The sequence below is a fragment of the Rana temporaria genome, chromosome 12, assembly GCF_905171775.1.
Source record: "Rana temporaria chromosome 12, aRanTem1.1, whole genome shotgun sequence".
NCBI classification, from domain to species: Eukaryota; Metazoa; Chordata; class Amphibia; order Anura; family Ranidae; genus Rana; species Rana temporaria.
This window is the reverse complement of record NC_053500.1, coordinates 52,892,635-52,905,018: the sequence shown is the minus strand read 5'-3', so window position 1 is coordinate 52,905,018 and position 12,384 is coordinate 52,892,635. Positions and strand designations below refer to the sequence as shown.

At 42.4% G+C, this 12,384-nt stretch overlaps 1 protein-coding gene across 3 annotated transcripts in view; it reads left to right on the top strand.

The window, feature by feature from the left end:
• The window catches only part of LOC120918228 (E3 ubiquitin-protein ligase TRIM39-like), a 52,371-nt gene that overhangs the window by 22,753 nt on the left and 17,234 nt on the right, over positions 1-12,384 (top strand). The window contains exon 3 of one of the 3 annotated variants that reach the window (XM_040329731.1): positions 5,957-7,417. The exons of the other annotated variants lie outside the window; for them this stretch is intronic. Coding sequence (XP_040185665.1) covers positions 5,957-6,985 — 1,029 coding nt within the window. The 3' untranslated portion in view covers positions 6,986-7,417. Of the gene's footprint in view, positions 1-5,956; positions 7,418-12,384 lie in introns of those variants that run through there. 3 annotated transcript variants of the gene reach the window in all.

Sequence of the window (12,384 nt, the reverse complement as noted above, 5' to 3'; positions counted from 1 at the left end):
TTTGCAAAGAAGAATGGGGAAAAATGTCCCTCTCTAGATGTGCAAAGCTGGTAGAGACATCCCCAAAAAGACTTGCAGCTGTAATTGCAGTGAAAGGAGGTTCAGCAAAGTATTGACTCCGGGGGGCGCCATACAAATGTACACCACACTTTTCACATATTTATTTGTAAAAAGAATTGAAAAACATTTATAATTTTCCTTCCACACCTCACAATTATGTGCCACTTTGTGTTGGTCTATCACATAAAATCCCAATAAAATACATTTACGTTTTTGGTTGTAACATGACAAAATGTGGAAAATATCAAGGGGTATGAATACTTTTTCAAGGCACTGTAAGTGTGAGGTCCTGCCTTCACTATAATTACAGGATCAACTCAAGTGTTCTAGTATGAAACATTGTGACCTTAGATAAGTAGGTGAAACTCCAGGTTCAGTAAACATAAGATCATTGTATTCTGATAACTATATGAGGTTCATGCATGTGATGCCAGTATTAAAGGGTTTGTAAAGGTTTTTTTTTTTTTTATCTTAATAGCTTCCTTTACCTTAATGCAGTGCTGTTTTCATGTCCTCATTGTTAGTTTTTGCTCTCAAGTTGCTGTAATTCTTCTCTGATCTCCACACTTCCCGGTTGTCTGTTTCCTGATAACCACAGTACTGGGAGCTTTCTCTCTGTGGTTACTAATCAAGGAGGTGTGATTACTGTGTGTCTAAAACCCCACAGCACCAATCATTTTCGTTTTCCAAACCATCACTGCCCTGTATTGGCTCTGTGGCTCTGTACATCACAGAAGCAGGAAACATGCAAAAACGAAACTAGAAACTGCAGGTACATCTTTTTTAAAAGGAATCAGTTAACTATTATGGGCCAGATTCACAGAAGAGATACGACGGCGTTTCTCTGAAACGCCGTCGTATCTCTGAGAGTATCTATGCGGCTGATTCATAGAATCAGTTACGCATAGATAGCCCTTAGATCCGACAGGTGTAATTGTCTTACACCGTCGGATCTTAGGATGCAGTACCTTGGCCGCCGCTGGGTGGAGTTTGCGTCGTATTCCACCGTCGGGTATGCAAATGAGGTTTTACGGCGATCCACAACGGTTTTTCGCGTTCGTTACGTCGTTGCTAGTCTAGTTTCCCGTCGCAAAGTTAGTCGTCGTTTTACCTGCCCTAACTTTACACAGCCCATGTTAAAGTATGGCCGTCGTTCCCGCGTCGAATTTAAAAAAAAAAATTTCTTGCATAAGACGTCCGGGAATACGAAAGTACGTTACGCACGTCGCTGTTCGAAAAAATGACGTCACTTCGCGCAAAGTACGGCGGGAATTTCAAAACGGAGCATGCGCAGTAGGTCCGGCACGGGAGCGCGCCTAATTTAAATGGCACACGCCCCTTTGAATTACGCGGGCTTACGCTGGAGGCCGCCGGCGTAAGTTTTCACGCAAGTGCTTGGTGAATCAGGCACTTGCGATGAAAACTTGCAGGAGGTGTAACGTATATACGATACGTTACGCCGCCGCGATTCTATGTGAATCTGGCCCTATGTCTCTATACCCTGTAAACAGTAATTTCAGCAAAAAACATTTTTTTCTTTACAACTCCTTTAAGTTTATAAATTCCTTCTTTTTTTTTTTTTTTTAATCCACATTTGCATGACTATGAAGTTGTCTAGAAAAGTGACAGTAACGGGGTGAATACAACCGTCAACAGTGCAAAATAGAATAAAACTGTTGCTTTTAATATCTAATATCTAAAGGTGTTTGTTAGATTTTGGTTTTAATGTTTGTTATTAAAAAAAACAAGGGTTAACGCTGCGCTAGAAAAACTAAAGATGAATAAAGCGAAAAATAAGCTGCTAGCACCAAAAAGTCTTAAATACAAAACTCAAATAAGTAGAAAAATATGTGGGTGCAGCGCTTATGTAAAATGTATACCCCAAATCTATAAAAAAGGGGAAGAGGAATTGAATTCAGACAAAAAGTGGAAGAAATTAGAATCTAAAATACTGAAGTAGGGTTCCAAAAAGTGAAAATGAACAATACAATCATATAAGATGGCACACACATTGAAATGTGTTAGCCAATACGCGCACTAATAAAAATAGCAAGTTAATATAATAAATAAATAAATAATTGCAGTGCTCAAAATACAATCAATTTTTTGAAAAACTTGTATATAATGTGCAAGAATACATATTAGTGTCTGACACCATATAAAGGTAATACCAATTCTCAAATGCAATAGTGAAAAAAAGTCTGAAAAAAAAAGACTAATGGCCCGTACACACGATCCGAATATCGGACGAAAACGATCGTCCGATGAAGAATCGTACGATTTTCGGATCGTGTGTACACTACTTTCGAGAGCCGATCACGACCGTTCATCCGATATTTTTCGATCGAAAATTTTCCTCGTACGATGTAAGATCGTACGATTTTCGTTTAGTCAGTACAGTTGTCGTCCGACAATACAATACAAATACATTACAACACATGACATCACTTCCGATTATTTTTTTCGGTCGTACGAGAATTTTCGTGACTATTAAAGTCCTATTTCACTTTACTTGCGACTATTAAGCGAAAAAAGTCGTACGATCCGTCGTACGATATTCGGATCGTGTGTACGGGCCATAAGGCAGAGTCCACAAATTAAAGTTGAGAAACTGAAGCACAGTCCCAAATGGATAATCATATGATAAAAGGAAGGTCCCTCCTCCAAGTTGCTGCACACCCAAGTGAGTATAAATTCTCCTTACCGACTCAATTGACCCCCAAGGCGGTCTCACTAAACACAGGGAATTCAGTCTCCCAAAAACCTGTATGGATATCTGGAGCTGCTTAGATCAAAAACATAAAGAGAATGAACTCCCATAGTGTAGTATTTAAGTGAAATGTAATACACTTAAACAAAATGCATTTACAAGATGAAATACTTCATGCGCAGTGTACCATAAACGATCGGGTTATGATCGGATAGTGGCGTCTCCTCAAGCCTCCTCTGCTCTCTGCTTGCCAGAACCATCGACCTCCAAAGAGGAAAACGTGATGACGTCAGTATCATAGGCCCCTCCCTACGTGTTTCGTCATGATAGGATGTCATCTGGGGATTGGCTGCTGTGATTTAATGTTTGTTGCCTGCCCGAAGTCTATTTAAAACGACATGTCCATCTAAGACTACCCCGTCCACAAGGTGCCAACGCTGGTGCCAACGTGTGGATTTTCTGCCACCTTGTCCATGCTTGTGAGGGCAACCTGCAGTGCACACCTGGGTCTGCATTCTTGACCCTAAGCAAAGCATGCTCAGGTGTTATTAACCACTTGCCTACAGGGCATTTTCACCCCCTTCCTGCCCAGGCCAATTTTCAGATTTCAGAGCTGTCACACTTTGAATGACAATTGTGCGGTCATGCAGCACTGTACCCATATGAATATTTTTTATCATTTTTTTTAGACAGATAAAGCTTCCTTTGGTGGTATTTAATCACCACTGGGGCTTTTTATTTTTTGCTAAACAAGAAAAAGAAAGACCTAAAATTTTGCAAAACAAAACGTTTTCTTCCTGTTATAAAATCTTACAAATAAATAATGTTTCTTCTTCACTCTTGTGCTGATTAGGCTACACTGATAGCCATTAGTGAGGCAGCACTGATGGGCACTGATAAGCTGCACTGATGGGCACTGATAAAGAGGCACTGATGAGGCTGCACTAATAGGCAGCACTGATAGGTGGCACTGATATGCTGCAGTGATGGGCACTGATAGGTGGCATTGATGGGCACTGATATGCTGCACTGATGGGCACTAATGGACACTGGATTTTTGAATGACAATCAGGGCCGGATTCCAGACAAGGCCAACAAGGCCAGGCCTCGGGGCGGCAGTGGGTGCAGGGGCGGCACTGTGGCTGAGAGGAGAGGACACTTTCACCACTTTCACTTTCATTTCGGGAGCTCCCCCCTATCATGTCACGGATGGTGAGGAGAGAAAACTGAAGGAAGAGGAGGTGAGCACCCCCCCGCTTCTCAATGCAATTTTCAGCAGCAGCAACCCCCCGCCTCTCAATGTGAGCGCCCGCCCGCTTCTCAGTGTCCTGCCGTCGTAAGTCCTTTGAGAATCTGGGCCTGTGTCTATTCCATGTGGACCTCCAAGATGGATACAAATGTGCATATGTGTCTATGTGCAGTGCTAGTAAAAAAAAGAGAAAACAGTCGTAAAATGAGAATTTGTGACGCTGGCACAGGAGTACCCCCCATCCTTCAAAAGTCTCTGGGTCATTCCGTTACAAGGTCTATGAACACTTTTATTTTGTGTTTAACCACTTCCCGACCGCCGCATGTAGATATACGTCGGCAGAATGGCACAGACCGGCACATCAACGTACCTGTACGTGCCTGCCTAGACGTGGGTCGGGGGTCCGATCAGGACCCCCCCGCGCTACATGCGGCGGTCGGATTCCCTCGGGGAGCGATCCGGGACGACGGCGCGGCTATTCGTTTATAGCCGCTCCGTCGGCTCCGTCGCGATCGCTCCCCGGAGCTGAAGAACGGGGAGAGCCGTATGTAAACACGGCTTCCCCGTGCTTCACTGTGGCGCTGCATCGATCGAGTGATCCCTTATATAGGGAGACTCGATCGATGACGTCAGTCCTACAGCCACACCCCCCTACAGTTGTAAACACACACTAGGTGAACACTAAATCCTACAGCGCCCCCTGTGGTTAACTCCCAAACTGCAACTGTCATTTTCACAATAAACAATGCAATTTAAATGCATTTTTTGCTGTGAAAATGACAATGGTCCCAAAATTGTGTCAAAATTGTCCGAAGTGTCCGCCATAATGTCGCAGTCACGAAAAAAATCGCTGATCGCCGCCATTAGTAGTAAAAAAAAAAAAATTTATAAAAATGCAATAAAACTATCCCCTATTTTGTAAACGCTATACATTTTGCGCAAACCAATCGATAAACGCTTATTGCGTTTTTTTTTTACCAAAAATAGGTAGAAGAATACGTATCGGCCTAAACTGAGGAAAACTTTTTTTATATATTTTTGGGGGATATTTATTATAGCAAAACATTTTTTTCTAAATTGTCGCTCTATTTTTATTTATAGCACAAAAAATAAAAACCGCAGAGGTGATCAAATACCACCAAAAGAAAGCTCCATTTGTGGGAAAAAAGGACGCCAATTTTGTTTGGGAGCCACATCGCACGACCACGCAATTGTCTGTTAAAGCGACGCAGTGCCAAATCGCAAAACCTGGCTGGGTCCTTTAGCTGCCTAAAGGTCCGGGTCTTAAGTGGTTTAAGTGAAACAATGCAAGTCACATTACATGTAAAGTGTAGTTCTCCAGTCATTCAGTGGCATTGGTGCAAGATAAAGAATGCTCCATACCAAAAGCAGAAAAGATCTCCTTTAGCCTTTCATCAGTCATATCTTCTCCAAAATTTTTGATATATACATTGGTAAATTCCATCACTTTTGTACCATATTCCAATTCTCTTTCTTTTCGTGACTTAAAATGGCCAACAAATCTGAAATTTTTTTTATATATATGTTTTTGGGGGATATTTATTATAGCAAAAAGTAAAAAATATTGCATTTTTTTCAAAATTGTCGCTCTATTTTTGTTTATAGCGCAAAAAATAAAAACCACAGAGGTGATCAAATACCACCAAAAGAAAGCTCTATTTGTGGGGAAAAAAGGACGCCAATTTTGTTTGGGAGCCACGTCGCACAACTGCGCAATTGTCTGTTAAAGCGACGCAGTGCCGAATTGTAAAAACCCCTTGGGTCATGTAGCAGCATATTGGTCCGGTCCTTAAGTGGTTAATAAAAATAAAGAAATAAAACTCAGCCATGCTAAATACATAAAAATCGATGTCATTGTCAAGATTTTATACTGTAGTTGGATCCTAACAGGGTAATATATATCCTTCTCTATACAGACTAGCGAATTCAAAGACCAAATCAGCAAATCTGTGGCAAGCAGTAAAAATCACAATGCGTCTTCACCAGCGGAATCGGCAGCAGTCTCACTACAAGAAGTCAAACAGTCTCTTTCACATCTGCAAGTTGTCTCCTGCGAGCTGCTCAGTGATCTCCATAGTAAAATGAGCTCCATAAGAAAGAATTCCACGCTACATACGTTGAATCTCAATAGACTTTATGAGAACTGTCACCAGTTGCTGGAAGACGAGGAAGAGATGAAATTGGCCAACAGTAGGAGAGTAGAAGATGAAGAAGAACATGAGCTAGAGGAGAATCTCCTGAACTTGGTGCAGTGTATGGAGTCACTAAAAAAGAAAACAACAAAGGAACAAGTAAGCAACCATGGTGCTTCGTTACGGAAACTGTCCCTGTCATTTAAGGAGGGACTAGATGGCTGGGAGCCTCCTGTGTATCTTCGGCTATCCAAGGAAATGACTCATATAGTGAAACCCATACCAGAAGAGATAGAATTCGATCCAGAAAGTGCTCATCCAAACCTCAGCCTATCTCCAGATCTTAAACAAGTGAGATTTGAGCCCAGCCTTGAGATTAGGGAGCGAAAGAAGGACTGTTTTGAGCCAGGTTTATATATTTTGGGAAAGCCTGGGTTTAAATCAGGTCGCCACTATTGGGAAGTAGACGTGGGCAGCAAGAGCAATTGGATCATTGGTGTTGTGCGGGAGTCGGTAGAACGCAAAGGAGCATGGGAATTAAATTCAGCAAATGGCTATTGGGTTTTGCGTAAGCAAGACACTGCATTTTATGGGATTGGGGAATTTTTTGTGATCCTAAAACTGGAAACGTTGCCCTTGAGGATTGGAGTTTGCTTGGACTTATTCAAAAATCACCTGGCTTTTTACGACGCCGACACAACCGGACTTATTTTTCATGTCTCTGTCTGTTCTGGACAGAGGCTGTTTCCTTTTTTCTGCCCTGGAATGCCTGTGTGTGATGAAGACTGGTGCCCATTAACTTTGTGCCCTTAATGGAAAACAAACAGTCACCTAAGCAGAAGTAAAGGTGCTCAGTGAGCTGTGCAAAAGCAGCAAAGGGCTATCACTTTAAAATACATTAAAATCAGAAAAAAAAATCAGTTGCTGGATAACATAATTAATAATTACATTATTTTATAGTTTATTTATTTCCAGAAAGGTTTTAAAGCTTGGACTGGATTTTTCTGTAGAGAAAATGAATTCACAATATGTGAATAGATTTATTAGTCAGTTCAATCTAGAATCCAAAAAGTATTAAAGCGGACTTCCACCCAAAAATGGAACTTCCGCTTTAAGTACCCGTGACCCCCTGACATGCGGGTACCTGGGGGAAGCGGGTACCTGGGGGGAGCAGGTACTTGGTTTTGCCAGGTACCCAGCTCCCGCTTCCTCCTGGTGCCGTGCAAAAGTTCATTTCTCCCCCTTCCCCCCCTACAATTTTCTGGGACACGTCACAGGTCTCAGAAGATTGCCCCAGCCATTCAAGACAGGGCAGCATGACTTGTGCATGCACAGTGCGTGCCCGGCTGGGAAGCCACAAGCTGTCACAGCCGAGCGCCCACATTTGCAATGCCGGCGCCGTTGAGAGGAGGGAGAGAGAAGCAAGGCTTTGTGTGCCCACATCGCTGGACCGTGGGACAGGTGAGTGTCTGTTTATTAAAAGTCAGCAGCTATACTTTTTGTAGCTGCTGACTTTTAAATGGGTGGAACTCCGCTTTAAATTAGTTCATCTCCAGATGAGTGCAATGAGATCAACCTTTTTGATTGTGTTAAAAATTGGGCATTTGTCAATGTTAACTTGGTTTCATATAGAGCAGTTTTTCAGCTTGAACATGGTGGAACTCAGTGAGATATGGATGGGGGATGCAGAGGTAATCAGCTGTGGAAGAAGGCTGAACTCTGCACTGTGCTTGTAGCGCACCCCTGAACTTTGCACAATGTAGGTAGCACACCCCCGAACTCTGCACTCTGTGTGTACCCCAACCCCCCGTAACTCTGCACTCTGTACTTAATGTACTCCTGGTATTTAATGCTTCTTTAAGACCCTCCAACTGTTAGTGAAATTTGACCACACCCACTATTTGATGGAAGGTGTGTGTGTGTGTGTGTGTGTAGCCCAACCCCCCTGGAACTCTGCACTCTGTACTTAATGCACTCCTGGTATTTAGGCCTGGTTCACACTGATACTACACGACAGCCATACAACTTTTATCCTACTTTGCTCTGCGACATCAGTCCTACATTGGTCCGACATCCATCCGACTTTCATGAACAGGATACTACTTTGATCCGACTTTGTGACAATCTGACTTGTCCTTTGCCAATCAAAACAATCCCAGTGTGAGATAAATTACTTTTACTGCTGTTGTTATCATCATATCGGATGTCAAAAGTCGGATGGTAAGGACAAGGATCCTACTTTGGTCCGACTTCAATGATATTCAATGGGCTGAAGTAGGATCAAAGTCGGACCAATGTAGTACAGGGAGCATTTTCAAAGTCGGACCAGTTAAGCCGGCTCCCATAGGGAAACATTGATTTTCACACGTCATGCGACATGAGCTCCCAATGTCGGAGCGTTTGTCGGACCAGTGTGAACCCAGCCTCAATACTTCTTTAAGACCCTCCAACTGTTAGTGAAATTTGACCACACCCACTATTTGGTGGAAGGTGTGTGTGTGGGTAATGGTTACGTTTCTGTACCTGTTTTCTGAGAAAAACGCCCTGTTTTCATGCTAACTTGTAATCAATGCTCAACTCCTGGGAAAAAAAAACCACAAAATTATATATATAAAAAAAATACAACTATGCAATATATATATATATGTGTGTGTGTGTTTAGGCCTATTGCACATGGACACCTGCACGTAATTTTCAATGTATTTCCTCTTACCCAGAAAGTCAAGGTGCTGAGCTGCAGGTAAAACTTTCCATAGACCTGAATGGCTCTGCGCACCTGTACGCGGGCCGGGTATATGCTGGTGCTCATGTAAACAAGAGTATAGTGTATGTAAAACATAGAAAATCATTTTTTTGCGTACGCCCCTACGGTACACTCATGTCTATGACAGCACCGGCTTATGCCCGAATATGACTATGCATAGCAATTTATGTCTATAGGAGTCTGTATGCCGGAAATTATGTTGCACGCGCACAGACATCCATGTCCATGTCCATTTATATTTCTAGTTGTCATAAAATATACCAGACTATACAGCCAGGCAGTGACTTACCTTTTCTCTGCTGTAGTTAAAAATACAGCTAGGTGACCCTTAGCCTGTGATTGGACAATAAAGGAGCAGCAGCAACACAGTGATGACTCATTCCTATGTTTACGCTGAGGATGGCCATAGATGGTAATTTTCTTTTCTTTTTGATCGGACAGTTGGCTGACCCAAAAAAACTAAAGTGTGGATCACCTCATCCACACATGTATGGTAAATGAATGGGATCTCCCTGTTGTGCCATTGTATTCTGACAGCAGGACTCCACCACTGTTAACATACATTGATCAGCAGCTGCAGCAGATTGACTTATGGACAAAAGTTTTCCAACAGTCCTATTTGATAAAAGTTGACTGTTAAATCAACTCCTGTGAAGTGGGAATGGCGCGAGATGGATCAAAATTCAATTGATTTACGGGCAACTTGAGTGCTGCTGTACCCCAGATTAAGGCTGGGTTCACGCTCATGAGAATTGGATGTAGGTTCCCCCGCATTTGATAGGAGAGTGTGACCAGTTCTCAATGGAGCCGATTCATACATCTCCGGGACGGCCACGATCCGCACTGGAAAAGGGTCCTGTGAGTCTTTGCCTCCATTTCAGGTTCGAATTCAGGCAGAAATTCAGACCTGATTCTCACCTGAAACAGAGAACAGGGATGCCCTGGACCCCCTGCTGCGTGCCATAGCTAGTGTGAACCCGGGTCTTAAAGAGGCTGATATCAAGTCAAAATGAGATACTTGTATTTTTAAATTAAACAAATGTAACTATCTGTTTAATAACCATATACCTCCTATTAATTACCTCTATTGATTCTGAAACTCTCTTAACTAATGTTTTTAATATGCACCAGTTTAAAAACTCATCTTTGCAAGTCTTATGGAGCCCTCTGCATCTCCTTAGAAGTTTGCCTAATAGTAGTTGCATCATGAGTGCATATGCAAGTGCCTATTAATGTCTATGGGCTGCACTAGCAATCCGATTGTTGCTCCACTGTGAAATAAAGCCAACTGAAAACATTGAAATTAATTAGGTCATGTAATGGCTAAAGTATACATATAGGCATTTTTTGTTTGTTTAAGGTAGAGTGGAAAAGGGCTAGACTCTCTTTTTTCGAAAGATTCGCCAAACTATTTTTAATGGTGACCATTGTTGCCGAAAAAGTGAATAGAAGTCCAACATTTTGAGTTAAAGTTGTTGCCAGAACAAGGGGTAATAGTAAATCTTCCAATAGGGACACCCGTTGTTTTTGGACAGCCATCTAAAAGAGGAAATCCTGTTACTTTGGGAGATTTCTTCTAATTTCCTGTTGCACTTCTGCAATTGAAGTTAAATGGTAGGCAGCTAGCAAAAAAAAACCTGATAGTTTATTGTTCCTACTCTATCCAATATAAAAAACATGTTTTATCTTAATGGAAGTGCCTTCAGCTACAGGGAAGGAAAGTAAAAGTGAAAAAATAATGAGGTGGTGGTCTTTTTCTACCAGAGATACATTTCAAAAGTGGGTTAACAGGTACAGTATGTCACAAAAGTGAGTACACCCCTCACATTTTTGTACATATTTTATTCTATCTTTTCATGTGACAACAATAAAGAAATTACACTTTGCTACAATGTAAAGTAGTGAGTGTACAGCTTGTATAACAGTGTACATTTGCTGTCCCCTCAAAATAGCTCAACACACAGCCATTAATGTCTAAACCGCTGGCAACAAAAGTGAGTACACCCCTAAGTTAAAATATGTCCAAATTAAGCCCAATTAGCCATTTTCCCTCCCCGGTGTCATGTGACTCGTTAGTATTAAAATGTCTCACGTGTGAATGGGGAGCAGGTGTGTTACATTTTGGTGTTATCACTCTCACTCTCTCATACTGGTCACTGGAAGTTCAACATGGCACCTAATGGCAAAGAACTCTCTGAGGATCTGAAAAAAGAATTGTTGCTTTACACAAAGATGGTCTAGGCTATAAGAAGATTGCCAAGACCCTAAAACTGAGCTGCAGCACGGTGGCCAAGCCCCTACAGTGGTTTAACAGCACAGGTTCCACTCAGAACAGGCCTGGCCATGGTCAACCAAAGAAGTTGAGTGCACGTGTTCTGCATCATATCCAGAGGTTGTCTTTGGGAAATAGACGTATAAGTGCTGCCAGAATTGCTGCAGAGGTTGAAGGGGTGGGGGGTCAGCCTGTCAGGGCTCAGACCATATGCCGCACACTGCATCAAATTGGTCTGCATGGCTGTCATCCCAAAAAAAATTATGTACAAGAAAGCCTGCAAACAGTTTGCTGAAGACATGCAGACTAAGGACAAGGATTACTGGAATCATGTCCTGTGGTCTGATGAGACCAAGATAAACTTATTTGGTTCAGATGGTGTCAAGCGTGTGTGGCGGCAACCAGGTGGGGAGTACAAAGACAAGCCTGCAGTCAAGCATGGTGGTGGGAGTGTCATGGTCTGGGGCTGTATGAGTGCTGCCAGCACTGGGGAGCTACAGGTCATTGAGGGAACCATGAATGCCAACATGTACTGTGACATACTGAAGCAGACCATGATCCCCTCCCTTCAGAGACTGGGTCGCAGGGCTGTATTCCAACATGATAATGACCCCAAACACACCTCCAAGATGACCACTGCCTTGCTAAAGAAGCTGAGGGAAAAGGTGATGGACTGGCCAAGCATGTCTCCAGACCTAAACCCCCATTGAGCATCTGTGGGGCATCCTCAAATGGGAGGTGGAGGAGCGCAAGGTCTCTAACATCCACCAGCTCTGTGATGTCATCATGGAGGAATGGAAGAGGACTCCAGTGACAAGCTCTGGTGAACTCCATGCCCAAGAGGGTTAAGGCAATGCTGGAAAATAATGGTGGCCACACAAAATATTGACACTTTATACCCCAATTTGGATATTTTCACTTAGGGGTGTACTCACTTTTGTTGCCAGTGGTTTACACATTAATGGCTGTGTGTTGAGTTATTTTGAGGGGACAGCAAATGTACACTGTTATACAAGCTGTACACTCACTACTTTACATTGTAGCAAAGTGTCATTTGTTCAGTGTTGTCACATGAAAAGAATAAAATATTTACAAAAATGTGAGGGGTGTACTCACTTTTGTGAGATACTGTAATTGGCTTCTTGCTAGAATGCTCACCTCCAAGCTATACCAGCT